The sequence below is a fragment of the Emys orbicularis genome, chromosome 13 (genome assembly GCF_028017835.1).
Source record: "Emys orbicularis isolate rEmyOrb1 chromosome 13, rEmyOrb1.hap1, whole genome shotgun sequence".
Taxonomy (NCBI): Eukaryota; Metazoa; Chordata; order Testudines; family Emydidae; genus Emys; species Emys orbicularis.
In genome coordinates this window covers 5,128,633-5,155,702 of record NC_088695.1, presented here as the reverse complement: position 1 = coordinate 5,155,702, position 27,070 = coordinate 5,128,633, and the positions used below count along the sequence as shown (strand labels likewise).

The following is a 27,070-nucleotide window of genomic DNA, read 5'->3' as shown; positions in this document are numbered from 1 at the left end:
GTGTCCCGTCCATTGGAGGAGGCAGAGGTAGTTCCTTATTTGAGCCAGATTAAATGGGTCCTCTAATTAGGAGGGTGAGGCTGGGGTGGGGGAAGTCCCCTATATTGCTGATCATAAATTGGTGGATCCCTCTATTTGGAGGGCAGCCCATGGGAAGCCCTCTATAATGGGAGGCAGATTAGGTGGATCCCCTAGTTTGAGGGTGATGAGGCTTTGGGTGCTCCCCAGTATTGGGTAGACCTGGATTTGGGGGACAGCTACTGGGATCTTATCACCCATGATGCCCTGGAGCAGAAATGATGAGCACCCCTTACCCATCATAGTCTGGGGCAGGGGTGATGGGCACTCATTACCCATCATGCTCTAGGACAAGGAGCAGATATTACCCATCATGGCCTGGGGCAGGAGCCCTCCCATTACCATCAGGCCTTGGGGCAGGGGGCAGCCATTTACCCATCATGCCCTGGGGCAGGGCTGGTGGGCACTCATTACCCATGATGCTCTAGGACAGGGAGGGGCAGGGGTGAGAGGCGCCCATGGCCCATTTTGCGGGGGAGGGAGCAGAATGAGAGAGGGGGCGGGGCAAACTCAATCCGTGGTTGCTAGGGCGGCCTGGTTGCTAGGGGCGGGACCAGGCGCGGGACGGTTGCCACGGAAGCGGGGTGTCGCTAGGGGGCGGTGCGCGCGTTGCTAGGCGGAAGCCGCGCACCGAAGGACGAGGCGGGGCGGGGGGCGAGCAGCAGGACCCGGATGCCGGCGGGCTATGGAGTTCCACTTCGATGTGGACGCGCTGCTCGGGGAGCGGGTCACGGCGGTGGACCAGCACCTCCAGCCGCCGGGCCGCAGGGGGCCCGGCTACACCGCGGCCCATAGGTAACCATGGCAACGGCCTGGCCGCCCCGCGCGGGGCCGCCCAGGGGTGATGGCAACTGGCATGGGGGGGGGCCCTAGGGCACGATGGGTAACGTGCCCATCACCCTTGCCCTAGGGCACCTTGGGTAAGGGGGGGACCCTGCCCCAGAGCACCATGGGTAACGTGCCCATCACCCCTGCCCTAGGGCACCTTGGGTAAGGGGGGGACCCTGCCCCAGAGCACCATGGGTAACGTGCCCATCACCCCTGCCCTAGGGCACCTTGGGTAAGGGGGGGACCCTGCCCCAGAGCACCATGGGTAACATGTGCCCATCACCCCTGCCCTAGGGCGCCTTGGGTAACGGGGGGGACGACCCTGCCCCAGAGCACCATGGGTAACGTGCCCATCACCCCTGCCCTAGGGCACCTTGGGTAAGGGGGGGACAGCCCCAGAGCACCATGGGTAACATGTGCCCATCACCCTTGCCCTAGGGCACCTTGGGTAAGGGGGGGACCCTGCCCCAGAGCACCATGGGTAACATGTGCCCATCACCCCTGCCCTAGGGCACCTTGGGTAACGGGGGGGACGACCCTGCCCCAGAGCACCATGGGTAACGTGCCCATCACCCCTGCCCTAGGGCACCTTGGGTAAGGGGGGGACCCTGCCCCAGAGCACCATGGGTAACATGTGCCCATCACCCTTGCCCTAGGGCACCTTGGGTAAGGGGGGGACCCTGCCCCAGAGCACCATGGGTAACGTGCCCATCACCCCTGCCCTAGGGCACCTTGGGTAAGGGGGGGACAGCCCCAGAGCACCATGGGTAACATGTGCCCATCACCCTTGCCCTAGGGCACCTTGGGTAAGGGGGGGACCCTGCCCCAGAGCACCATGGGTAACATGTGCCCATCACCCCTGCCCTAGGGCACCTTGGGTAAGGGGGGGACCCTGCCCCAGAGCACCATGGGTAACGTGCCCATCACCCCTGCCCTAGGGCACCTTGGGTAAGGGGGGCACCCTGCCCCAGAGCACCATGGGTAACATGTGCCCATCACCCCTGCCCTAGGGCACCTTGGGTAACGGGGGGGACGACCCTGCCCCAGAGCACCATGGGTAACGTGCCCATCACCCCTGCCCTAGGGCACCTTGGGTAAGGGGGGGACCCTGCCCCAGAGCACCATGGGTAACATGTGCCCATCACCCTTGCCCTAGGGCACCTTGGGTAAGGGGGGGACCCTGCCCCAGAGCACCATGGGTAACGTGCCCATCACCCCTGCCCTAGGGCACCTTGGGTAAGGGGGGAACCCTGCCCCAGAGCACCATGGGTAACATGTGCCCATCACCCCTGCCCTAGGGCACCTTGGGTAACGGGGGGGACCCTGCCCCAGAGCACCATGGGTAACAGGTGCCCATCACCCCTGCCCTAGGGCACCTTGGGTAAGGGGGGACCCTGCCCCAGAGCACAATGGGTAACGTGCCAATCACCCCTGCCCTAGGGCACCTTGGGTAACGGGGGGACCCTGCCCCTCTGCCCCTGCCCCAGGGCACGATGGATAACGGGTGCCCATCACCCCTGCCCCAGAGTGCCATGGGTAATGGGTGCCCATCACTCCTGCCCCAGGACACGATGGGTATTGGAGGGGTGTCTCCTGCCTCAGGGCATGATTGGTAGTGGAAGAATCCCATAGGTAATGGGTGCCCATCACCCCTGTCCCAGGGTGCTCCTTTCCCAGTGTGTGGTGGGAAGGAGATGCCTGTCACCACTGCCCCAAAACTGCAGCCAGGACGTGGTGTTGTCACTTATCCCGACTAATGGCACCGGAGTAGGGATGTAGATGGGGGCCCTGCACCAGGCAGCAGGTGAGGGTTTGCCTCAGCGCTCTCCACATGCACAATTGGGGTCAGTCCTCAGCTTCCCCAGGGTCAGCCTGTCCCCAGGCTTTGCCAGGGTGGCTTTCGCTGGATTTAAAGCACCCCAGAGCGTCCAGTCGAGGGCGGCACCAGGAGGGAGTTGTTTTGGAGAGCCTGGGTCCTTTAGGATCATTGGCATTTCCCCCCATTTGCTTCCTCTGGAGCCTTCCACAGTGGTGTTTTGGGGCTATAGGAGGCAAAGTTATTTCTGGATATCACCCAGACTCCAGGATGATGGGTAATAGCTATTCTCTGCCCTGGGGCGTGATGGGTAATAGCTACCCCTCATCCTTGCCCCCAGATATGATAGGTATTAGGCACCCTTGTCCTGGGGAATGATGGGTAATAGCTGCTCATGTGACTGGACCTTGGTGCAGCTGGGTAAAAGGGGCATGCTGGGTAAATTCCACCACCTGTGCTGGGAATAATCTGCCACCCCTTGCCTGTGCAGCATGCTGGGTAATTGCCACCACTTCCTCATGAAGTCACTTGTTTAAATGGCCTCTGGAGTGTTTTGCTGATTTCTCAACTATGGGGCGGAGGTAGAGGAAGGGGCAGAGCCCACATATTGTAACCTACAACCCACAGTTCCACCAGTGAGCCACGGGCCTTGCATCTCCAGGCAGCCACGTATCTGCACAGCAGTGCCATGTATCCATGCCACAGCGTCCCTGGAGTGAGGTAGCCCTGGCTACAGAAGAGCCTGGCCCCTCCCAGTGAAGGACTGAGAAACATCGGCTGGAGATTGGGGTGTGTGGGGCAGTCCTGGGTTCCATTCCCAGCTCAAGAAGGGGAGTGGGGTCTAGTGGGTTAGAGCGAGGGGTGGGGCTGGGAGTCAGGACTCCTGGGTTCTAGCTCCAGCTGGGGGTGGGGGGAGGGAAGTTGGGTCTAGTGATTAGAGCAGGGGGACTGGGGATCAGGACTGCTGGGTTTTATCCCCGTCTCTGGGTGGGGAGTGAAGTCTAGTGGTTAGAGCGGGGGTGGGGGGGTGGGGGTGGGACTGGAGGTCAGGATTCCTGGGTTCTATCCCTGGCTCTGGGAGGGGAGTGGGGTCTAGTGGGCTAGAACAGATCTTGGTGTTTAGTTGTAAACGGCCGGGGAAGGAGTAACAGAATTCAGCAGAAGGCAAAACTTTGTTGGATCCCATCAACTCTAGCCCCAGACGGGCCGGGCAGCGTTGATCCCTACATCCTATTCCCCAGGCCTTTGTCCAGACAGAGGTAAAAAATTTTCTAGTGCTCAGACTCCGCCCTCCTCCCTTGGAGAGAGACTTGCATAGGCTCCAAGATCTGCCCAGACAGCGCTAGGGGATGGGCCCTGACACCCAGCTGGAGAGCTCCCCCACCAATCCCTCCTAGCTCGACATCCCCTAAAGAATCCTCCTCCCTTCAGACGCTGGTAGACAGTTTTTGCAGTGGTGAGGCTGGGAGGCTGTCACCAACATACAGCCGATGAAATCTTTCCGCTCTGCTGCTGCTTCATGGCTGCGCTGCCTAATGGATTGTGCCAGAGTACTGTACAATGGGTTGTGAGAGTCCCTCATGATCCCCCGAGGCCCTTCCATTGTGGCTTACATGGGGATTTTATGTTAAAAGACTGAGGGGGTGGGCTGGTGGATAGAGCAGGTGGCCAGGGCATTATGGTTCTACCCCCAGGTCTGGGAGGGGGGTGGGGTCCAATGGGTTCATGAGGGGGCTGGCAGCCAGGGCTTCTGGGTTCTATTCCAGCTCTGGGAGGGGAGTGGGGGGAGTGGTTAAGCAGAGGGGACTGGTAGCTGGAGAACAATAGGTTATTGTCCTGCTGATGTTTTTCCATGTGAATGCGTCTCAGACACAGACTGACCTCCTGCAGTCTCCCCTCCCCCTGTGGCATTTAGGGCTCAGACCCCTTTCCCTTAGCAAAGGTTGGGCACCGCCCCTCCTTCTATGGGTAGGTTGGACTCCAGCGAGTCCTAACTCCTTTGCTCTCTGGCCTCCTCTGCTCAGGGTGGATCTGCAGCAGCAGCTCATGACCATCATAGACGAGATGGGCAAGGCCTCGGCCAAGGTAAGGCAGGGTTTGGAAACCGAGGGGTTAATGGGAGGTGGGATGGGATCAGACTCTGGGGTGGGGGGAAACAGGGATACCAGGATCAGCCAGATGTGAGCTCTCCCACCCTTGTTTACCCTGCCCCTCGTTTATTCCCCTCCTGTTATTTGAAGATGAAGGCTCATCAGCGAGCTAGAAAATGGGTGAGCTCAGGAGGGTGGGGAATGGGACAGGGGGGCTTTATCCTCTAGGGGGCGCTGACTCCGACGTGGCCTCAGGGCAGGGTACAGGCTGGCTTAGGGGGCCAGGAGGCACTGGCTCTGATCCAGGGCTGAGCTGTGGTAGTTCTCCTCCCCAGCACAAATTTGCCCTCTGCCCCAGCTCACCCCAAATCTGTTTCTAGGCCCAGAACCTGCCGGTCCCAATCACCAGCGCCTCACGGATGCAGACAAACCACCACGTTCTCTACATCCTGAAGGACAATGAAGTGAAGACGTGAGTCCCCCTGCGACCCGGGTTTGGTTCCCGAGCCGTCCCTGTGGAGAAGGGCACGTCATTCTGCATCAGACCAGTGGGCCATTCTGGCTTATTAGCTGGCCTCCCCAGATCAGACCCATGGGCCCATCTAGCCTGGTATCCTGCCTCCCCAGATCAGACCATTGGCACAATCTAGCCCAGTATCCCGCCTCCCTGGATCAGACCAATGGGCCCATCTAGCCTTGCCTTCCTGCATCAGACCCATGGGCCCATTTAGCCCAGTATCCTGATCAGCACAATGAACCCTTTGGTTCTGCCCCTCACAGTAGCCAGTGCTGGGTACTTCTGAGAAAGTTATAAACTTCCCCCAACGCACTCTACTGGGCAGTACTCTCAGATGATGAGAGATTCCTTCTTGACACCTACCCCCTTCCTCAGGTGGGCATCAACCCCTGTCCTGAAGCCTGAGAATTGGATATGTCTACACCAATGTTTGCTCCCCTGCATGCCTCATTCAGCTCTTTGACAGGGTAATGTCCTGCAGCAGTGAGTTTCACAGGTCCTCATTCCCTCCCCCCTCTACGTTCACCATACCATAGATATTGGAGGAGTAAATGGGACCCTAGCTCACCTGTCCCTGGCTCCTCTGTCCCTATGCTTCTAGTACCATAGAGACTAGAGGCACTTCATGCACAGACAGGACAATCTCGGCATCCCATCAGTGTGTGTCTCCTCTCTCCCAGCTTGGTGCCGTCGCTAATGTCCCCTCTTTTCCTCCCCCATTGCAGAGCGGGGAAAGGGGCCATAATTGGCTTCCTCAAGGTCGGCTACAAGAAGCTCTTCCTGCTGGTGAGTTGCTGTAATGCAGCTCTGAACTAGAGACCCAATAGGGGGCGCTCTCCCCCTCAGTCAGCGCTAACCCAATGCCCTAGTGCGACACTAGGGGGCGCCGTGCTGCAGGGAGCGGGGTGGATGGCTCAGTAGGGGGCACTGTCCCCTTACAGTCCGTGCTGGCCCCAGTGCTGTGCTGTCTAACTGGCCTTTTGTGTTCCATTGTGATCCTTGTTATTTGGATCTATTTCAGTATCAGGGGAAAAACCTCTGTTGGAAAAGGTTCACCCAGCCAGGGCCGGCTTTAGGCCGATTCCCCGGAATCGGGCCCCGCGCCAGGGCCCTGCGCCTTAGGCGCCTTTTTAATTTTTTTTTTTTTTTACTCACCCGGCGGCGGCCCGCTCCAGGGGTCTTTGGCGGCATTTCGGCAGCGGGGGGGACCGCTCCGGAGGTCTTCGGCGGCATTTCAGCGCCGGGGGGTCCTTCGGTGTCACGGAAAACCTGGAGTGGACCCCCCGGGCGCCGAAGTGCTGCCGAAGCCCCGGACCGCCGCCGGGTATTCGAATCAGGCCCCACACTTCGAATTGGGCCCTGCACCCAGCTTTAATCAGGACTCCTGGGTTCTATCCCTGGCTCTGGGAGGGGAGTGGGGTCTGGTGGGTTAGAACCGGGGCGGGGTGGGGGCTCGGAGTCAGGACTCCTGGGTTCTATCCCTGGCTCTGGGCGGGGAGTGGGTTCTAATGGGTTAGGGGGTATCCGGGAGCCAGGACTCCTGAGTTCTCTGACCTTTCAGGGCAGGTCACCTATTCTGGGGCCCCCCTGGTTATTCAGCAGTACCTGCATATTCTCTCGCCTCTTCCCCCTCCCCCCCAGGATCGCCATGGGGCTCACAACGAGGTGGAACCGCTGTGCGTGCTGGACTTCTATATCCACGAGTCGCTGCAGAGGCACGGCTACGGCAAGGAGCTCTTCCAGTGCATGCTGCAGGTGAGAGCCGGGGCCCAAGGGAATTGCTCTGTCTGGGAGGGTCCCTCTCACCCCTTTCCCGCCTCCCTGCCACACCGGGTGGGAGGGTTTGGGGATCACCCAGACCAGTAAGGGGTCTGGCACCACCTGCCTTGTAAATTTGGGTGCTGTCGTGTTCTGTGCTATGGCTCAGAGCTCTGATTCCAGGCACAAAGGTCTCACCCTGGCTTCCACCTACCTAGTTACTCCTTGCAGGGTGACCCAAGTCCCCCCCAAACCTGTCTCCCTGAATTCTGAATAACCCCACACTTGGGTCTTTCCCCTCTGGTTCCCCCTCCCCCCCCAAAGGGGTGAAATCTGCCCCCAGTTATCAGTTCCCTTTGTCGCACAGGCTGCACCCTAGAGACCGGCTTGGGGGAGAAATAAAGGAAAAAGTTGATTGAATAGAGAAATCGCAGAGCCAAATGGGAAATAGTGAGGGAAAGCCAACGCAGACGAGCTCCGCGGAAAATAAAGACGCCGTCTCAGGCTTCACGCTTCTCTATTAGCCAAATTCCCTCTCCTAATGCCGGTTACCTGAACGGTTTCCCAGCATGCCCCCTGTCCTAGTGTGCCACAGACAGCGCCCTGCTTAGATGCCAGCCCTGGATAGCCTTCACTTCCTCAAGCCTTCTTCCCTTTGGACAGGCTTTGTGGGGTTTTTCCCCCCTCTGACTGTGGGAATTCATGGTTACACAGAGTGTGGGAAACTCCCTCCTCCCCTAGTTTTCCAAGACTGGGATTTTCTTGTCAGTTTCGGTGTCTTTCCATTAACTTCAGTGGTCCCCCGTGATCTTTCCCTGGGCTGGCCAATGCTCGGTGCTCCTCCCTGCCTGATTGCTTCAGCCCCCTGTTGGGAGGCGATGCCGTAGTTGTGTCCTGATTACAGTTACAATGTTCTGAACATACACACGTGCATACCATCGTCACCAGAGCCTGTATATAGATCTCCTCATGGCCACCAAGTTCAGGACACTACAAGCTTTCATTAAAGACCATCCTTGACATATATTGATACACAGTAATATTGTCCACAGCCAATTGATTCAGTCGCTTATTCTGGGGAATTCAAACCGCCTGTTCTCCCCTTGGGGTGTCTGGATCCTGACTCACAATGGGTGACCCCATTGATTCATCTGGGCCTGTATTCCCGCATCTTTGGGGGACCCCATTGTTCCGTCTGAGCCTGGATCCCAGACCACTGGTCGGTCTGGTATCCGGAGTCTGTGACCAGGCCTGAAGCTGCTGGGAAGTGGCCAGTTAGAGGTGGTGGTTATGACTGGGAACTGGGTTGGGGCTCACCAACTGCTTTCACATGTGGGCCAACAGATGGGAACAACTTTAAGCAGCTACTGACCTGGTGCTGGAGTGGAATTGGTGCCTCCTAGAGGGGAAAGGCCCTGTGTCCCATTCCCTGCCCCCCTGACCCTGCCAGTGTCCCAACCTGGGACCAGATTGGAACCGGTGCCCCCTAGAGGGGGAAAGCCCTGTGTCCCATTCCTAGGGACCTACCAAATTCACGGTCCATTTTGGTCAATTTCACGGTCATAGGATTTTAAAAATCGTAAATTTCATGATTTCAGATATTTAAATCTGAAATTTCACGGTGCTGTAATTGTAGGGGTCCTGACCCAAAATGATTGGGGGGTGGGGGGGTCCGGTCACAAGGTTATTGTAGGGGGGGTTGCAGTACTGCTAACCTTACTTCTCCGCTGCTGCTGGCGGCAACACTGCCTTCAGAGCTGGGCAGCCAGAGAGCAGCAGCTGCTGGCCGGGAGCCCAGCTCTGAAGGCAGAGCCACCGCCTGCAGCAGCAGTACAGACGGCATGGTATGGTATTGCTACCTTTACTTCTGCGCTGCTGCCTGCAGAGCTGGGCCCTCAGTCAGCAACTGCCACTCTCCGGCCACTCTCTGCCATTCTCTGGCTGCCCAGTTCTGAAGGCGGCGCTGAAGTAAGGGTGGAAATACTGTGACCCCCCCCCCAAATAACTTTGCAACCCCCCTGCAATTCCCTTTTGGGTCAGGACCTGCGATTTGGGAAACACCGGCCTCCCCCGTGAAATCTGTATAGTACAGGATACAAAAGATCAGATTTCACGGGGGGAGACCAGATTTCACGGTCCGTGACGTGTTTTTCATGGCCATGAATTTGGTAGGGCCCTACTCATTCCCCACCCCCTGAGCCAGCCAGTCCCTTAGCTGAAGATGTTGCTTGCACCATGGGTGTGTTTAATCTTGACCCTGTGGCCTTGACTAATCCCCGGCTGCATCTCCTCTCCGTCCGTCTGGCTGTCAGCGCGAGCGAGTGCAGCCCCACCAGCTGGCCGTGGACCGCCCCTCGGAGAAACTCCTCTGCTTCCTCCGCAAGCACTACAACCTGCAGGGGACCATCCCCCAGGTGAGTCGCACCCTCCAGCTCCTCCCACCCTCCAGAGGAGGGTGGGGGATGGACACACCCCATTGTGCCCAGGGAGTAGCGGGGGGCATGTACTGAGTGATTTATTAGGAGCAGCTGCTTTCTCAGCTGCCAGCCATGCCGGGGAGCTGCAGCGGAGAAGGCTCTTGCCCCATTGGAGGGCCAGATTCTCAGGTCTGATTCTCAGGTCCCCCGCTCCTGGGCTTGGATGTGGCTTCAGGCCACCTTTGTCCTCCTGGAGCAACAGGGGCCTGAGTACGACTGGGCAGGGCAAGGGGGAAGCTGGCGAAGGGCAGGTGTATGAGGGTATCCGGTGGGGAGGTGCTAGGGGAATGCGGGCGGGGGAGGCTGGCACTGGGGAGAAAGGGGGCAGAGGAGAGAGGAGCGGGGACTGGTGCTGGGGCGCAGTGGGGTCAGCAGGGAGTTAGGGGAGGGGCTGGCAGTGGGGTTTGGGCTGGCAGCGGGCAGGGTTGGCGGGGCTGGGGAAGGTGGCTGGCGCTGGGGTCTTGGGGGCTGGCGCCGGGCGGGGGGATGGGGGCAGGAGGCATCAGAGGCAGGAGTTTCTCACTGTCCATGGCCTTTGCTTCTCCCAGGTGAACAACTTTGTGATCTTCGAGGGCTTCTTTGCCGACCAGCATGGTGAGTGGCCTGGCCGTGGGTGGCCCTCCTCCATCAGCATGGAGCGCTTCCCCGCCATGCAGTCCGTACCCTGCACAGACCGGCGCCAGCTGGGGGCTGCTTTGATGGCAGCTGCAAAACCCAGCCTGTCCCCAAGGGGTCAGCGTTGGTCCTGCTACCCCATTGCGTAGGCAGGGCTACCCCAGAGGTCTGGGGTTTAGACCAGGGGCTAAGCCCACAAATCTGGAGGGCAAGTGGCAGCCCCTAGGGGGCAGCAAATCCCCCAATGGGAGCGATAACAGCACCACTCAGTCCTGCTTTCCGCCTGGTGGGTCCTGTCTCTCCACTGCCCTGTGGGGTTTCAGGCCTGAAGCCAATGTGGGAGGTGCTCTTCACCCCCTTCCCGGCCAGCTAGCCTGGGTGACGATCAAAAGGCAAACAAAAATTGCGGTGTGGCCCCTTTAAGGCCAGGTGCATTCTGGGAGTTATAGTCCCCCTGAGGGAGCTAGGGCTAGGCTTGGTGGGAAGGAACAAGACCTCGGCTGTATCCTGCTTCTCACCCGGACAAAGGGCAGAATGGGAAACTGAGGCACAGAGCAGTGAAGTGACTCACCCAGCAGGCCAGGTGGCAGTGCTGGGAATAGAACCCAGGTGTCCTGTGTCCCGGTCCACTGCACTAACCCTTAGGCAACCCTGCCTGTTTGAATCCTGTTAAACTCCAGGCCTCAGCTCTCTCCCGTGTCTGTGAGTTCCACAGGCTCATGCTGACTTCATTCATATCACCTGGAGGCAGTGGGATTTAACCCTTTGTGCTGCCTTCATCTCCTCTTCCCGCTGCTGATCATCCCAGAGCTGCGGTGGAGAGGCGGGGGGCAGCGTTACCGAATGCCTCTGGAACTTAACCTCGCTCTATTTCCCCCCCTGCTTGGGCCTGTCTCGCCTAGAGAGCTTGTGCATTCTTAGCATGCCTAGATCCTCCCTGCCTGAGGTTCCTGGCCCCCATGCTGCCAGGCCTCCCGTCGCCCTGGGGGTGGCGTTCTCTCTAAGCAGCATCAATGCAGTACGGAACGCGTACCGCCCCCTGAGTGTCTCCTCCCCTGCATCTAGCCCTGAGCCCCACACAGACGCCCCCTCTCCTCCTCTGTCCTGTGAAGACCCCCCGAACCTTGGCTGATCTGACCCCATCCTGCCAGCTTCCCTGCCACCACTTCAGCACCTCCATGTGCAGAGCAAGTGGCACATTACAGCTCGTTGCTGTCTACATAGCGCATTCACCTCTGTGCAGAATGATAGGCTGTCACCTAATGCAAGCGTTATTGCAACCACAGCTGTAACGCAGCTACATCTGGGGTGGGCTGCAGTAGCTCCTTAACAACCAGGCAGCAAGATTTCACAGAGATCCTCAGCCTAGTACTGAAATGCAGCCACTTCTGGGGTGGGGCAGCTGATTAACAGCCATGCAACAGTGCCACCCAGAGATGGCTTAACCAGCGCTGAAATGCCACCACCTCTGGGGTGGGGCAATTGGATAACAGTCGTGCAGCGACACAAGGATTGCTCACCTACCAATGACCTGCCTTGAGGGTGGGACATAGCAGCTGTTTAATAGTCCTACCAGAGCATAGGGCCAGATGTGATGAATACAGTGACTAGCAGCTGTTTGGGACAGGAAGTGAAGAAGAATTTTTCCTAAAAGTGTAGGGAAGCTAGTGGAAGTGGGACTAGGAGGAGATGAATGAAGAGTGAGTACAGCTTGAATGTGAGTGATCAGCACTTTGAAAGAACACTGCCCCCTATGGGTCAGCACTTACTGAGGGGAGAGTGCCCCCTACTGAGCCCCCACCCTGCTCCCTGCAGCACAGCGCCCCCTACTGCTGCTCTGGGGCATTGGAGTCAGCACAGCACTCCCTACTGAGCCCCCACCCAGCTCCCTGCAGCACAGCGCCCCCTAGTGCCACACAGGGGCATGGAGGTCGAGATTTCCACTATCCCATCATTCACCCAGTACCATGCTCTGAGTCCTAACCTATAGCAGCATCGGGAGCAGGCTGGACAATGCAGCAGCAGTCTGTCGCCCCCTTGAGGCAACTCAACCACACCACGCCCTGCCGCCCAAATCCATCCTGTGCCGGGGTTGAAAGCTGTCATTGAAAGGCAGCATGCGGGATCGAGCCCTGCAGTTCGCCCTGCTTTGCAGGGAGGGGACGCGACGTTCCGAGCCGGGGACTTGCAGAGACCGATTGAATCAGCGTCTGTATCTAGCCGATTTTATCCCAGTCACGCGATTTCCATTCCCTTGTGTTTTCAAAACCCCACCCCGCTGGAACAAAGAGAGTCCTTTGTCTCCCACCCGCACCAAGTGGGGAGCTCGGGACAGCTGCCATCTCCCACCGGAAACACCCACAGGCTACCATTTCCAGCCCTTCGGTCGTGGGCTGCCTGACTCCAGACACCTCTGGCCTGGCTCTCAGAGGTGCTGATCACCCACAATGCCACTTGTAGACAGTGGGAAGTGTGGATCCTCGGGCAACTCAGTTTAGCTGGGCACAGAGAAGGTGAAGGGTTGACTTGATCCTAGGTTGACCAGATGGCAAGCGTAAAAAATCGGGACACTTTTTTTTTCAGGAGGCGGTGGGTAGAGTTGCCTATTTAAGACAAAGCTCCTAATCTTGGGACATCTGGTCACCGTATTTGATCACTGTCTAGCGGTACCTGCAGGGGGAAGAGAAAACTGATAGTAGGGGGCTCTTCAGTCTAGCATAGGGGTTCTCAAACTTTTTTTGCTGGGCCCCCCATTGAAAATATTTCAGGCTGTGCTGACCCCCCTCACTCTTGGTACCAGACATCGCTTGTGCAACATCAGTGCAAATCCCTACAGAGCTAAGTAACAGTTCTGCAGAAAAGGACCTAGGGGTCACAGTGGACGAGAAGCTGGATATGAGTCAACAGTGTGCTCTTGTTGCCAAGAAGGCTAACGGCATTTTGGGCTGTATAAGTAGGGGCATTGCCAGCAGATCGAGGGACGTGATCGTTCCCCTTTATTCGACATTGGTGAGGCCTCATCTGGAGTACTGTGTCCAGTTTTGGGCCCCACACTACAAGAAGGATGTGGAAAAATTGGAAAGAGTCCAGCAGAGGGCAACAAAAATGATTAGGGGTCTGGAGCGCATGATTTATGAGGAGAGGTTGAGGGAACTGGGATTGTTTAGTCTCCAGAAGAGAAGAATGAGGGGGGATTTGATAGCAGCCTTCAACTACCTGAAGGGGGGTTCCAAAGAGGATGGAACTCGGCTGTTCTCAATGGTGGCAGATGACAGAACAAGGAGCAATGGTCTCAAGTTGCAGTGGGGGAGGTCTAGGTTGGATATTAGGAAACACTATTTCACTAGGGGGGTGGTGAAGCACTGGAATGCGTTACCTAGGGAGGTGGTGGAGTCTCCTTCCTTGGAGGTTTTTAAGGCCGGCTTGACAAAGCCCTGGCTGGGATGATTTAGTTGGGAATTGGTCCTGCTTTGAGCAGGGGGTTGGACTAGATGACCTCCTGAGGTCCCTTCCAACCCTGATATTCTATGATACTATGCCCCCCTTACTTCTGCGCTGCTGCTGATGGCGGCGCTGCCTTCAGAGCTGAGTGCCCGGCCAGCGGCAGCCACTTTCTGGCCACCCAGCTCTGAAGCCGGCACTGCCACCGTGTAGCAGAGCAGAAGTCAGGGTGGCATGGTGTGGTAATGCCACCCTTATGTCTGCGCTGCTGCTGATGGCAGTGCTGCCTTCATAACTGGGTGGCCGGAGAACCACAGCTGCTGGCTGGGCACCCAGCTCTGAAGTCAAGGAAAAAGGACGAGCAAGAGAAAATTACGGACATTTGTTCGTATTTCAAAAATCCACCCAGACGGAGGTCAGAGGACCAAAAAGGAGGTCATATCTGGGAAAACCCAGCTGTATGGTAACCCTATAATTTGTGTGATCTCGTGACTACAATAGCCTACAATAGCCTTGAGACCCCCTTTTGGGTTGGGACCCCCAGTTTGAGAAACGCTGCTCTAGCAGACAGAGGTCTAACAAGATCCAATGGCTGGAAGATTGAGACAGGTACATTTTTACTAGTGAAGGGCATTAACTGCTGGCCCAGCTGGAGTCTCCATCACTGGAGATTTTAAAATCAAGAATGGGTCTTTCCCCCCCCCCCCCCCCCCAAAAAAAAAAAAAAAAAGATCTGCTCTGGTTCAACCAGGGATCAATCCAAAGCCGTTCTGTGGCCTGGCTTATCTAGGAGCTCAGATTACAAGTGTCCCTTCTGCCCTTAGACTCTAGGAAGTGGACGCTAGGTGGTAGGGGCCCAAACCTGCAAGGGAGGCTACAGTCAGAGGCTGCTCTTGGAAAAGTTGGCCCGAGCGTCTCTGAGAACAGGGAGCGTCTCTGTGTTCTGGGTTTGGATGGCTCCCAGCACAGTGTGGTCCTGAGCGGTGACTGAGTGCTAGGGGAATGCAGATATAATAGCGACGGATGTTCCTTCTGCTCAGCCAATTCGGCTCGAATTGGATCCCTCCTGGCAGAAATGCTAATGCCCCTTGAGGCCGCATCCCGTTCAGGGGTGCGTGGGTGCCCTACACGCTGCTTTGTAGGGCAGCCCCTTTCTTCCATGGTGGGGCAGCTGGGTAACAGCCGCACATTAGCACCGCACAGGGATTGCTCGTCAGATGCTGAGATGCAACCGCCTCTGGGGTGGGGCAGGGAGGGAACAGCTGCACAGTGATGCTGCACCGGGATCGCTCATCCAGGGATGAAATGCAGCCACCTCTGGGCTGGGGTCGTTGGAGAACAGACGCACAGTGACACGGCACAGGGATCAGTCAGCTAGTGCTGAGATGCAGCCACCTCGGGTGGGGCGCAGCATCCATTTAACGGCGAACAGCAACAGCGCACGTTTTGGAAAGGAAAGGAAACCCACAGGGTGCGGTGCTTAGAGAGGCAGTACAATGCAATCAGCCATGGTGAGATTTGGCCAGGACCCCGGGGTGCGTTTGTTGTGGTAGCGCTTACTAGCCCAGGCACAGCCCAGGACCCCGTTGTGCTTGGCGCTGCACTGACCCAACCAAAGCGATGGGCCCTGCTCCAAAGAGCTGGCAATCGAAGTTAGGCCAGGAGTGATCACGGCCTGGTTTGGAGTGCTCCGCGGGAAAGCCACGGCTGGCAGCTGAGGCCTCGGCTGGCCCTTGAGCCATCTGGTGAGCCCAGGATGGGTTTGAAACCTCCAGCTCTGGGACGTGGGAGTTACCCCTTCTGGCCTCCGCCTGTCTGGCCTGACCTTTCTCACCCTCTCCCTGCAGCTCCAGTGAGGAAGTTGCCTTCAAAACGTGCTGAGGAGGAGATAAAACCCTACTCTCTAACAGACCGCGAGTGTAAGAGAGATGCGCCAGCCCAGGGTGGGGGGCAGGGAACGGGACATGGGGCCTTTCCCCTCTAGGGGGCGCTGGCTCTGATCCAGCCTGTGGATGGGGGCTGGCTGGCTAAAGGGGGTGGGAAATGAGATACAGGGCCATTCCTCTCTTAGGGGGTGCCCACTCTGATCCAGCCCCGGGGGGAGGGGCGGAGCAGTCTGGTTGGCTCAGGGGGTGGGGAATGGGATAGGGGGCGCTGGCTGTGATCCAGCTTGTGGATGGGGGACTGGCTGGCTCAGGAGTATCCCCACCTAGGATGTGCCCCACTGTTCCCAAACAATCCCAAACAATCCCAGGAGGTTTGGTGTGGCGCCCCTAGTGGCTGAGAAGAGGCAGCACGTGGCTGTAATGAACATCAAAGGGGGGTTTGAGGCTGCTGGACCCTGTGGGCCCCTAGCCTGACTAACCCAGCCTGCACTGCCTAGTGTCACCACACAGGGGCGCCTGGACTCAGCAGGGCCGTGACAGGGGGCCCCCCGAAATGAGGCTGCTGGTACGTCTGGTTTTCAGTATGTCCCTCCCTTCCCCCGTTTGCTTTGACTGGAATGGCGGGGGCCTAGAATGATTCCCCTTTCCCTTCTGCCCCCAGCCCAGCTCCTGCACTGTCCCCTCCCCTTCTGCTTCCCCCTTTGCCTCCCTCACCCAGCGCATACCCCGGAGGGTTCTTTACTGCCATGCACAATGATCCCACGTCACCCACCAATCAGCCGTCAACCACACTGCCCTCTCCAGGAGCCGCTCCCACAGCTGTTGGGGGGGAGCCCACCTCCCCCCTGATGGGGGAGGGCAGATCCCTGCCCCCCACTTTGCAGAGAGGACAGACTAGACCCCCCCACACACACTGCTAGCTGGAGGGGTTCATCCCATGGCTACCACCACACGGCAGGGGCAGATGGACGGGACTGTCTGTATTACATTCTATCGATCTTATCTGGCCCCCATCACCATAGGATCTGAGCACCTCACAGTAGCCCTGGGAAGCAGGGCCCTGCTATTATCTGCCTTCTGCAAATGGGGAAACTGAGGCACACAGGGAGGCTAAGTGACTTTCCCAAGGTCATTCAGGGAGTCTGGGGCAGAGCCGGGAATAGATCCTGGGTCTGCCGAGGCCCAGACAAGCACCCTCACCACTGGGCCATCTCTAGACAAGAGGGGCTGAGAGCTGGAGAACAACCTGGGCCCCTCTTTCTTAACATGCCCTTATGTCACACATCCTGGGCCTCTCTAGCAACAGGAGGCCCCAAAACTCTATGACTCTGCAAGGTTCACCCCCTCCCACTTCGTTAATCCAGGATCCCGAGGGCCCCCAGGCTGTATCTGGGTTAGGAAGAGGGGTGGGGGGGTATGAAGCAGGGCTGGAGGGTCTGATCCTGGGCGTCTCCCTTCAGTCCTGAAGGAGGAGGTGGAGCCACCCTGGCCCTTCAACCAGTCGCATTCGCTGAACCGCTCCAGCAGCCTGGGGAACTCGCCGGTTCGCACCTGCCTCAAGCCCTTCCTCAACGAGCAGGAGCTGCTGCGGAACCTGCGCCTCTGCCCCCCACACGCGGCTGCCCACCACCTGCTCAACGGCGAGCCGGGCGAGCCGGCCGCCCAGAGGCGGAGAACCAGGTACGGGGCGGGGGATGTTGCTGCTCTAACCCTGATGGACCCAGCTGGCCTTGTACCTAGGAGCGTGGGCCCTTTTATGGAGGGCATCCTGCTGGGCAGCGCCCGGTCACAGGGATCTAGGCCGCTGGGCAGTGTTGGGTCATTCAGATCTGGGTGGCGTCTGGTCGCAGGGAGAGGGGCGGCATCCAATTATGGGTGGCTTCCATTAGCGGGGCTCTTGGCTGCTTGTCAGCGCCTGCTCCCGGGGATTTGGGATCTGAGCTGCCAGGTGGTGCCCGGTTCCGGAGATCTGGGTCGCTGGGCTTTTGGACGGCATCCAATCCCATGAGATCTTGAGAATCTAGAACTCTGATCCTACAGATCTTGTATCTGGGCTGCTGGTTGATATCTTGTCCTGGCAATTTGGGGGATGTGGGTGCAGGGTGGCATCTTCTGACTCAGCCAAGAACCATAGGGGAGGGGCAGTAAGGGGGACAGTGACCCTCCTCCTCATTCTCCTGGCCCTGTGTTTTGAACTGCGCTAACCCACAGCTGCTCAGCTCTGTCCCCTCCCCCAGTTACCCGGAGGGGGCAGCTGCAGACTGGATGTGGGGCCTCCCTGCTCTGGGCCAGACTCAGTGGGGCTGTGAATGTGGGGGAGTCGCTCAGCACCAGGGAGGTGGAAGCAGCAGTCGCGTCATTTGGCGAGTCCTGGCTGGACCACCCGCTTTGCACGCTTATCCTGATCCTGCACGTCTTGCACACCCACCCCAAGTGCTGTCTTGGGGGGAGTTGGCCTTATTTTGCACACACTGCCAGCCCTTGGTTTGCACGCCCATGTCAAACTTATCCCCTTCTCTGGGCTGTACACGCTCCCGCTGAGGCCCGGATCCCCACCCACTAGCGTTGCGTGTTCGCTCTGATACCAAGTCAGTGCAGATTGCCCTCGATTTACACTGGCCAGGTGTCGAACTGGTGCTGTTTCCCCTGCTTTCGCACGTCTGCACCGAGTGCTAGATTGGTGCCAGCTGCACTGGCTTTCCCATTCACGGCAACTCCCACATCGGTGCAAGGTGCACTAGTTTTGCATGTTCCCACTGAGTCCTGGGTGGGTCTCTGTCACACTAGTTTTGTATGAGTGCCGGATCGGTGCAAGGAGACCTTTTTTCGCATGTTCACGCCGAGTGCTGCATCAGCACAAGTTACACTCGTGTTGCACGCTGTGGTGTGGGATCTGTGCAAGCCACACTGATTTTGCATGCCAGGGTGGATCCGTGTCAGCTGCGCTGATTTTGCATACTCATGTTGCACACCACCATGTTGCATCCATGCCAAGTGCTCTGATTTTGCTTGCTCACCCTTTGCAGCTCAGATGTTGGATTTGTGTGAGCTGCATTGTTTTTACACGCTCACTGTTTGTACACACACATGTTGGATCTCTGCATACCTCACTGATTTTGCATGCTCACCTGTTGCACATTCAGATGCTGGATGTGTGCGAGATGCGTTGATTTTGCACACGCAGATGTTGGATCTGTGCAAACCAAGTAGTTTTGCACACTCACCCTTTGCACACCAGCATGTTGGACCAGTGTGAGCCACACCGCTTTTCCACATTTGTGCTTTGCACGCCAGGTTGGATCTGCATCAGCTATGCTGCTTTTGCATGCTTGTGTTGCACATAATAGTGTTGGGTCCATGCGAACTACTCTGATTTTGCACACTCGCACTTTGCCTGCTCAGCGTGTTGGATCCATGTGGACTGCACTGATTTTGCGGGTTCACCCTTTGCATGGCCGGGGCCAGCTCAGTGCAACCCCCACTGGTTTTGTACGCTCACGGTTTGCACCCACGGCTGGATCCATGCAAGCTGCACTAACTTTTGCACACTCAGGCGTTGCATGCCCAGGTCTGGATCAGCACAAGCCGTGCTCTGAGCTGCTCTCACTTGACATCACTGCCAGCCAGTTTCAGCTCTGGGCTAGTCACCCAGCTTTGCCGCTTGCCCCCTGCTTTCCAGCCGGTTGGGGGGGGTTATTCCCACTTTTTCCAGCGCGGTTGAATTTGGCCCAGCAGAACCAACACTTGGCGCCTCTAGTCATTCCCACTGCACCTCCAGAACCGCACAATAGCTCAGCTCATCTGGCGACGCAGGCGGGATAAGAACCGGAAGTCACTAGCCATCTCTTTTTGGGTGGGGGGGAAGGGATCTTCCTTAGGTCACATTTTCCCCAGCCTGCCTGGGATCTAACCTGTCTTCTCTCTGTCTTTCTCTCTGCCCCATCCTCCCCATCCCAGCTCCCTCACCCGCTCGGAAAACACCAGCCATTGACGTCGCCGCTGTGTCCCCCACCCCCGTCCCGGCTTGGTCGTCCATTTGTGTCTTGAGATCTCGGCAAGGGGGGGTTCAGCCCCATCGCGCCTCCCCAGCCCTTTTTTATACGCTTGGGGGGGGGCTGGCGCAGACGCCGGGTTATTTCCGGGGCTCAGTGGGTGTTTTTCCTGGGCTGCTTGTTTTTCTATGGAATGATCCTAAAACACCCTCCGAAAAGGGATCCGGTCCCGTTAGCACGGTAGCTCTCCCCCGCCCCCTTTTTTTTAAATATGCATATGTTGTCCTTTGGATCCAAAACTCTCAGAGGTTTACAGTGGGAAATCTGGTTCTGATCGTTCCTCCCGTGCCGGATCTCAAAATGGGATCCGCTGCTTGGTGCCAGATCAGATCCTCCCCCTTGTGTTTGTCTGTAGGTGGATTTAAAGCGAAGGATCCACTGAAAATTGGCAACCGCAGACTCAGAAATAGGACCCCCTTGTTTGTCTTGGGATCTAGGTGGGATCCACTCTAGCTTGCCAGGGGACTCAAACTAGGTCTCCTCAATCCACTCTAGAACCAGGTCCCCTTGCAGACCACCAATGGCTTACTTAAGGATAGAATCCATGTGTGTTCCTTAGTGGGTGGATCTAAAAGCGATCCACTAATTTGCTGACTTGAGAAAGGGATCCCTTTATTTTTCTGAGTGGCTGGATCTAAAAGGGATCACCAAATGCTAACCTCATAATCAGAAATAGGATCCCCTTATGTTTTTCGGTGGATCTAAGTGGGATCCAATGTGGGTGGAGTCTAGAGCAAGGTGCCCCTTGTGGCTCAGGCTTGCTGGATTTAAAGGATCTACTGCTGATCACCAATTACTGGTTATGTTTCTTAATTGGTGGATCTAAAAGGGATCTGCTGCAGGTCACCAATTCCTGGTTTTAAAATGAGATCCCATGTGATTTGCAGTCGGTAGATTTAAAAAGATCCACTCTTGCCCACCAACAGAAGACTCTGAAATAAAGTCCCTTTGTCTTGTGTGGTTGCTGGATCTAAAAGGGATCTGCTGATGATTACCAGTTGCTGGCTTCAAAATATGACTCCTTCCTTGTTTCCCAGTGGCTGGATCTAAAAGAGATCCAATGCAGATCACCAGTAGCTGTCTCCAGAATAAGATCTGCTTCTGTATTCTCTTGAGTGGGTTAGAAAGGGATGTGCTTCATGCTGCCAACTACTGAAACCAAACTCAGATTCTTTGATTGGTGGATCTGAAAAGGGGCCCACCTTAGCAACACCCAAGACCGACAGGCTCCTGCGTCCTCCAAAGGCGATCCGCTACATGTTGCCAATTGCTAAATCCAACAAATAGAGCCCGCCCCCAGCTTCCTGGTTGGCTGGGTTGCCATATGGCTCCATTACAAATGCCTCCTAAAAAAGTTGTCTACAAATTGCCAATGGCTAGAGCCTCAAGAGGGATCCACTGTCTACTGCCAGATCCCTCCGAGGGGTCCCTTCAGCTGACAGGTCCATGGTCGGGATCTATGGAGGATGTGGCCAGTAGCCAGATGCCCCCAAAGGGAACCACTGTGAATGACTTCTCAGTTGCTTTTGCCCCAGTTCCCCTGAAGGCATCACAGCTGTTCGTAGGCAGAAGAGTCTAGTGGATTAGAGTAGGGGGGCTTGAGAGCCAGGACTCCTCGGTTCTAGCCTCAGTTCTGGGAGCAGAGGGGCCTAGTGAGTTAAAGCAGGAAGGCTGGGAGTAGAGATCCCTGAGTCTCTTCACAGACTTACAATGTGAAACTGGGCAAGTCCTTTCCCCTCTCTGTGCCTCAGTTTCTCCATCTGTAAATGAGGATAAAATTAGGGCCCCATCTCCCACGGATGTCATGAGGCTTAATGAAAGTGTTAATTAGTTAATAATTATTAACACTGGAAAACTTTGGTTCTAAATCCTCCCCGACCCGAATCTGGTGCACTTATTTTTAAATTATATTAGAACCTGGAGGCGCAGCTGAGATCAGGGCCCCGTTGTGCCAGGCGCTGCACAGACACACAGGGAGAGACAGTCCCTGCCCCAGCTGAGATCAGGGCCCCGTTGTGCCGGGCACTGCACCGACACACAGCGAGAGACAGTCCCTGCCCCAGCTGAGATCAGGGCCCCGTTGTGCCAGGCGCTGCACAGACACACAGGGAGAGACAGTCCCTGCCCCAGCTGAGATCAGGGCCCCATTGTGCCAGGCACTGCACAGACACACAGCGAGAGACAGTCACTGCCCCAGCTGAGATCAGGGCCCCATTGTGCCAGGCACTGCACAGACACACAGCGAGAGACAGTCCCTGCCCCAGCTGAGATCAGGGCCCCATTGTGCCCTGCCTCAAAGAACTGACAATCAGACCAGGCAGATAAAGGAAGGATTGTTCTCCCCATTTTACAGATGGGGAAACTGAGGCCAGAGAAATTCATGCCTAGATCCTCAACGGTATGTAGATACCTGTGATGAAGTGGGAATGTTCTATAGTAGTTATATGAGACATATACATGCCTCAGTTTCCCCGTACTCAGTGCTCCCCATCAATACCGTGACAGCGGCAGCCTTTTCCAAACAGGGTAACCATTTAGTTAGTCACCCAGCACATGGCAGCTGGAGGTTCTTAGGTCAGCGTGGAGGAAAGAAGTTCAAGCACAGTGAACTCCATGGTCAGGCTCTGTCTCTCTCAAGCCGACCTCCTTCCTCCGCTCCCAGCTTCCTCCGGAAGCCAGTACTCCTCCCCCACCTCTCGCTCGTTTGTTCTGGCCTTTTTGCTCAGCTTCCTGGCAGAGAGGCGGGGAAATCCATGAAGCCCTGGAGCTCAGTCCTCCCTCACTGGCCCCCTTGTTAATCTGGGTCAGTTTCCACCAGTTCCTTAAGGGCTCTTGGTTCCACCCAGGCAGGGAGGGGACCCCCACCTATGTCTCTTAGCCTACTCTGAGAGCAAACTTAAATCTGTTCCTCCACTGGGTACCAGTGCCACATGCAGGGGAAACTGAGGCACACACAGGCCTCCATACAAATACTACAGAAAGTCCCCACTCCTTCACAATGCCCATTGAACTCACTAGCTGTTCCGCGCCTAGATGCCTGGGAGGAGCTGCACCTCCAGGACTTGCCAAAGGTCACACCCGCACATTGGCAGAGCTAGGAACTGAGCCCAGAGCTCCTGGTTCCCAGGCCAGGGCCTTGTCCACCAGCCTTCCAGCGCATCGCTAGCTCACTGGGTTGCCGGTGTCTCTCTGATCTCTGGCCCCGTTTGTCCCCTCCCAGCCACCCAGGGCTCTGAGCTGCCTTCGGTCGTTAACGTTCAACGCGGGAACATGAGCTTTTGTTTACATTTCAATAAAGTTTGGAGATTTTTTTATTATTCAAAACCTTCCACGGACGCCTTTGTCGTTTATTGTTGCACCACAGGGGCCGAGGACAGCTGCACTGCTCTGCCCATCTCGGCTCTGGAACCATCTTCTGGGGCTGTGCTGTCAGGAGGGGAGTGGGGTCTAGTGGTTAGAGGGGGGGGGGGGGCTGGGAGCCGAGACTCCTGGGTTCTATCCCTGGCTCTGGGAGGGAAGTGAGGTCTAATGGGTTAGAGCAAGGGGGCTCGGAGTCAGGACTCCTGGGTTCTAGCCCCGGCTCTGGGAGGGGAGTGGGGTCTAGTGGTTAGAGCGGGGGGAGCTGAGAGCCAAGACTCCTGGGTTCTATCCCTGGCTCTGAGAGGGGAGTGGGATCAGTGGATTGACTCTCGTCGATCCCTGCAGGTATGCAGCACGTTGCTAGGGGTGGGGGCGGGTCTGTCTGGGGGTACAGAACCACTAGTGGTTGCCTAGCCAGCCCCGTTCACCAGCTGCTGGGTGCCCTGAATAATAAGCTAAGTGCAGCAGTTTGATTGAACCCCTCCTGGAGGACTGCACAGGACCAGCCAGGGGCCCTTGGTGCTGCCCAGGTCTGGAGTATAATCCAGGATGGCTTTGCCAGGCGCTGCCTTTGCTGCTTTGTGTCAGCTGGGATCCTCTCAGGCCAGTAGACTGATCCCTAACATGGCTACCATCTTCCACCTCCAAGGATCCCAGAGTGATTTCCACCTTTGCTGAAATGCAGCCACCTCTGGGGTGGGGCAGCTGGGAAACAGCTGCACAGGGCCTCTGTGCAGCCACTTAGGACAGGAAGTGAAGTAGGTCAGTGGATCTTGTAGGGGGAAAGGCAGGGAGGTGAAATGCAGGTGTCGGAGTTGGGATTCGGACAGGGCCCTGTGCAAAGCAGGTCTTTCAAGATCACGAGGGTTGTCAGGAACAAGGGCATCAGCGCTGAGTGCCAAGGATGAGCGCCCCAGGCTGAGCTGCCACCCTGTTCCCTTCAGCACGGTGTGGGCCATGGGGTCAGTACTGCCTGGGAGGGGAGAGCGCCCCCTGCTGAGCCCCCCACCTTAATTCCATTCCATCACATTGTCTGTGCTCCCATCCCATGAGACTCCATGCCATGTCTGTCCTCCCCCCCTCCCAGCCTGGCATCCCCCCGTCCCTCACCTTCCACCTCATCCTCATCACCCTCGCCGTCTCCTCCCCTCTCTCCTCCAGGAGGAGCGCTGTGGGGCAGGACGGCCTGGTGGCTCAGCGGAGTTCCTACAGCCGCTACGGGAACCCTGCCCCGTTGCCTGAGGGGGTGGCCGGCGGCGCTGAGAGGAGAGCGGGTGAGTGGGGCAGGTGCAGGATGCCACACTGAACCGGGACGGGGTTTCCACCTCTTACTGTGGGCAGGGGTGTGTGTGTCCGGACTGGGATCGGCCCTTGGCATCCTGGCAGGTGGGCATCTCACTGCTCTGAGCCACCCACCTCGAAGCCCAGCACACAGGCTGCAGCTGCCCCAGGAGCCTGGTAGTTCAGGGGGTCCTGTCCCAGCCCCCTGGAGCCTGCCGGAGTGCTGCCAAATCTTCACTGGTCTCTTACTGAGCCCACACCCTGCTGCACTGGGCATTGGGGACAGCACTGACTGCCAGGTGTACTGAGCCCCCCACGTCCTCCCTGCTCCCTGCAGCACAGCGCCCCCTAGGGACACACTGGGACATTGGGGCCAGCACAGCTACTGACCCCACTCCCTGCAGTCCCGAGGCGGCTAGGGTAGGAGGTGGGGGGATTGGGAGCGACTATCAGGGAAGTTACAAGAATTGCTGCTCACTCCCCATTTTCCTCGTTGACCCAGAGAGCAGCCGAGAGCCACTAAGGAGACTCCAGGACTCAGAAGGCCGGTAAGATTCCTTCTTCCGCTGCCCGCCTCTGGGACCCCTCCAGGACACCCCCAACTCCACAACCTGCTCTCCCCATGCTATCCCCCCGCTTCTGGGACCCCTCCATGACCCGCCTCCAACCCGCGTTCCCCACACCGCCTGCCTCCCCTCTGCTAGGATCCCTCCCTGTGCTCCCCATGCCACCAGCATCCCCAACTTCTGGGACTCCTCCGTGATCCCTCCTCCTCTGGCTTTTGTTCCTTACACGGCCCGCCTCCCTCGTTGCTGGGAGCCCTCCCCTCCCCCTGATCCACCGCCCTTGGCCTGTGCTCCCCACGTCACCCCCCCACACACACACTCTAGCAGTACTCGAGGGGACACTGACTGGTGCCTCCCTCTCTCTCTGTCAGGTTGGACAGCACAATAATCACCAGCCAGGATCCATCACATCCAGCCCTCCTACCCCAGCCAGGTGGGACGGTCCGTCACTCTGAGGGCACCTCCCCTCCCACCGAGCCGGCCCTGATGGACAGGACTAAAGACCCAGGCATCCGGAAGGCCTCGGAGTCAAAGCCCTCGGGCCGAGGAGATCCTGTGGACTGCCTCCCTCCACGGCTCGACAGCAGGTGGTACGACCGAGCCAGAGTGCCATGGGGGAAGCAGCTATCTTGGACAGTAGCGGGAGTGTCACGGGACGCCCAATGGATCCGCTACAAGCAGGAATATCGCAACACCAGGCCCTGGTGAGCAGGGGGGCAGCTAGCACTAAGTCAGCAGAGCCCCAGGCCGACAGGCCCATCTAGTCGGGTATCCGGGCTCCTCTCTATTGCACCAGACAGACCAATGGGCCCATCTAGCCTGGTATCCTGCCTCCTCCCTGCCGGGACCAATGGGCCCATGTTGCTTGGTATCCCAGTATAATCTACTGGCTGGAAGGATTCCCCTGAAATTCCACCTGGTCCATCCCAGCCCCTGGTGGCTTTGGTCTGGAAAGTTTGGGAGGGGCTGTCACATGAGGTTTTGGGGAGAGAAAAGGAGGCCCCAAGACCAGGCACCACTGTCCTCCCCTGCAGTGTTTTCACTCTCGTTAGCACTGGGGGTAGTTGGCAGGGAGAGAGGAGCCAGGGAGGGGTCACTGCACGGAGGACGCAGAGCTAGAGACATCAGGGAGTGGGCAGTGGGATACGTTCTCTCTAAACCCGTGTTTGGATGGGAAATTGGGTTTTCGATGAGATGGAATTGTTCCGTGAAAAGCAACTGCTCCTTGTGGGGAATTTCCATTCCCTCCCCCACACCTCAAAAAAACGAAAATATTTCAATTCTGCAAGGCCCCCGCAGAGCCTCATGGGAGTTGTAGTTCAGTTTACTCCTGTCCCCATGGTTGACTATGGGCCAGGCTCCCTGGCTGAACTATGTCTCCCATGATGCATCTGCCTCTCCTCACCAAGAGACTGTGGTGAATCATGGGAGATGTAGTCCCTCTAGGAAGCCCAGCCTAGGGAAGAATTTGGGGGCATGAGACACCTGAACTACGATTCCCTTTATGCAGCATGACCAGGGGCTCCCATGATGCAACCGCCTCCCCTCTCAAAGAGCTCACAGTTAAGTCTGCATGTCTGTCACGGTCACGGAGGTCACAGATTCCATTACTTTTGCAGCGGCCGGTGCAGGTGACTCAGGGGCTGCCCGAACCTTTTGGGTGTGGGAGGGGGTCTCATGTCCCTGTGGCTCCTAGGTGGAGGGGCCAGGGGGCTCTGTGCGCTGCCCCTGCTTGCAGGCACCACCTCCGCAGCTCCCACTGGCTGCGGTTCCCGGCCAATGGGAGCTGCAGAGCCAGATCTCGTGGTGGGGGCAGTGCACGGAGCCCCCCTAGCCTTCCCTCCCTCTAGGAGATGCAGGGACATGCCGGCTGCTTCCGGGGAGCTGCGCGGAGCCGGGTAGGGAGCCTGCCAGTCCCTCCAACCCCACCCAGCACCAGCGGGGGTCCCAGGCCGTGCACTGCCGCCCACCACCCCCAGCACCCGTGGGGGTCCCAGGCCATCCCTCCAGCACCTCCGGCCGCCCTGGCCCCCGGAGCACCCGTGGCACCCTGGCCCAAGTTTTAGTTAGGGGCATATAGTACAAGTCATGGACAGGCCACGGGCCGTGTATTTTTGTTTACTACCCGTGACCTGTCCATGACTTTTACTAAAAATACCCATGACCAAAACATAGCCTTACTCATGGTACATCATCGGATATATCTACAGTGGAGGCCCAGCCTACAGCAGAATAACCCTTCTGAACTGCAACTCCCATGATGCATCTGCCTCCCTTCCCTGAGAGACTGGTGTATCATGGGAGA

The 27,070-nt window shown here is 57.6% G+C and overlaps 1 protein-coding gene across 2 annotated transcripts; it reads left to right on the top strand.

Annotated features, from left to right (window-relative positions):
* Nucleotides 1-763: 763 nt before the first annotated feature.
* On the top strand, nt 764-26,667 carry ATAT1 (alpha tubulin acetyltransferase 1). 2 transcript variants are annotated; one of them, XM_065415640.1, is made up of 13 exons: nt 764-873; nt 4,747-4,807; nt 5,193-5,284; nt 6,055-6,115; nt 6,971-7,084; nt 9,400-9,501; nt 10,113-10,158; nt 15,468-15,539; nt 16,967-17,186; nt 24,080-24,192; nt 24,702-24,747; nt 25,137-25,469; nt 26,616-26,667. In XM_065415640.1, the coding sequence occupies exons 1-13, from the start codon at nt 764-766 to the stop codon at nt 26,665-26,667; spliced, it is 1,422 nt and encodes a 473-aa protein (XP_065271712.1). The 2 variants fall into 2 exon arrangements, with proteins under 2 accessions (XP_065271712.1, XP_065271713.1); XM_065415641.1 differs by lacking the exons at nt 24,080-24,192; nt 26,616-26,667 and having other exon boundaries at nt 25,137-25,220.
* Nucleotides 26,668-27,070: the final 403 nt, after the last annotated feature.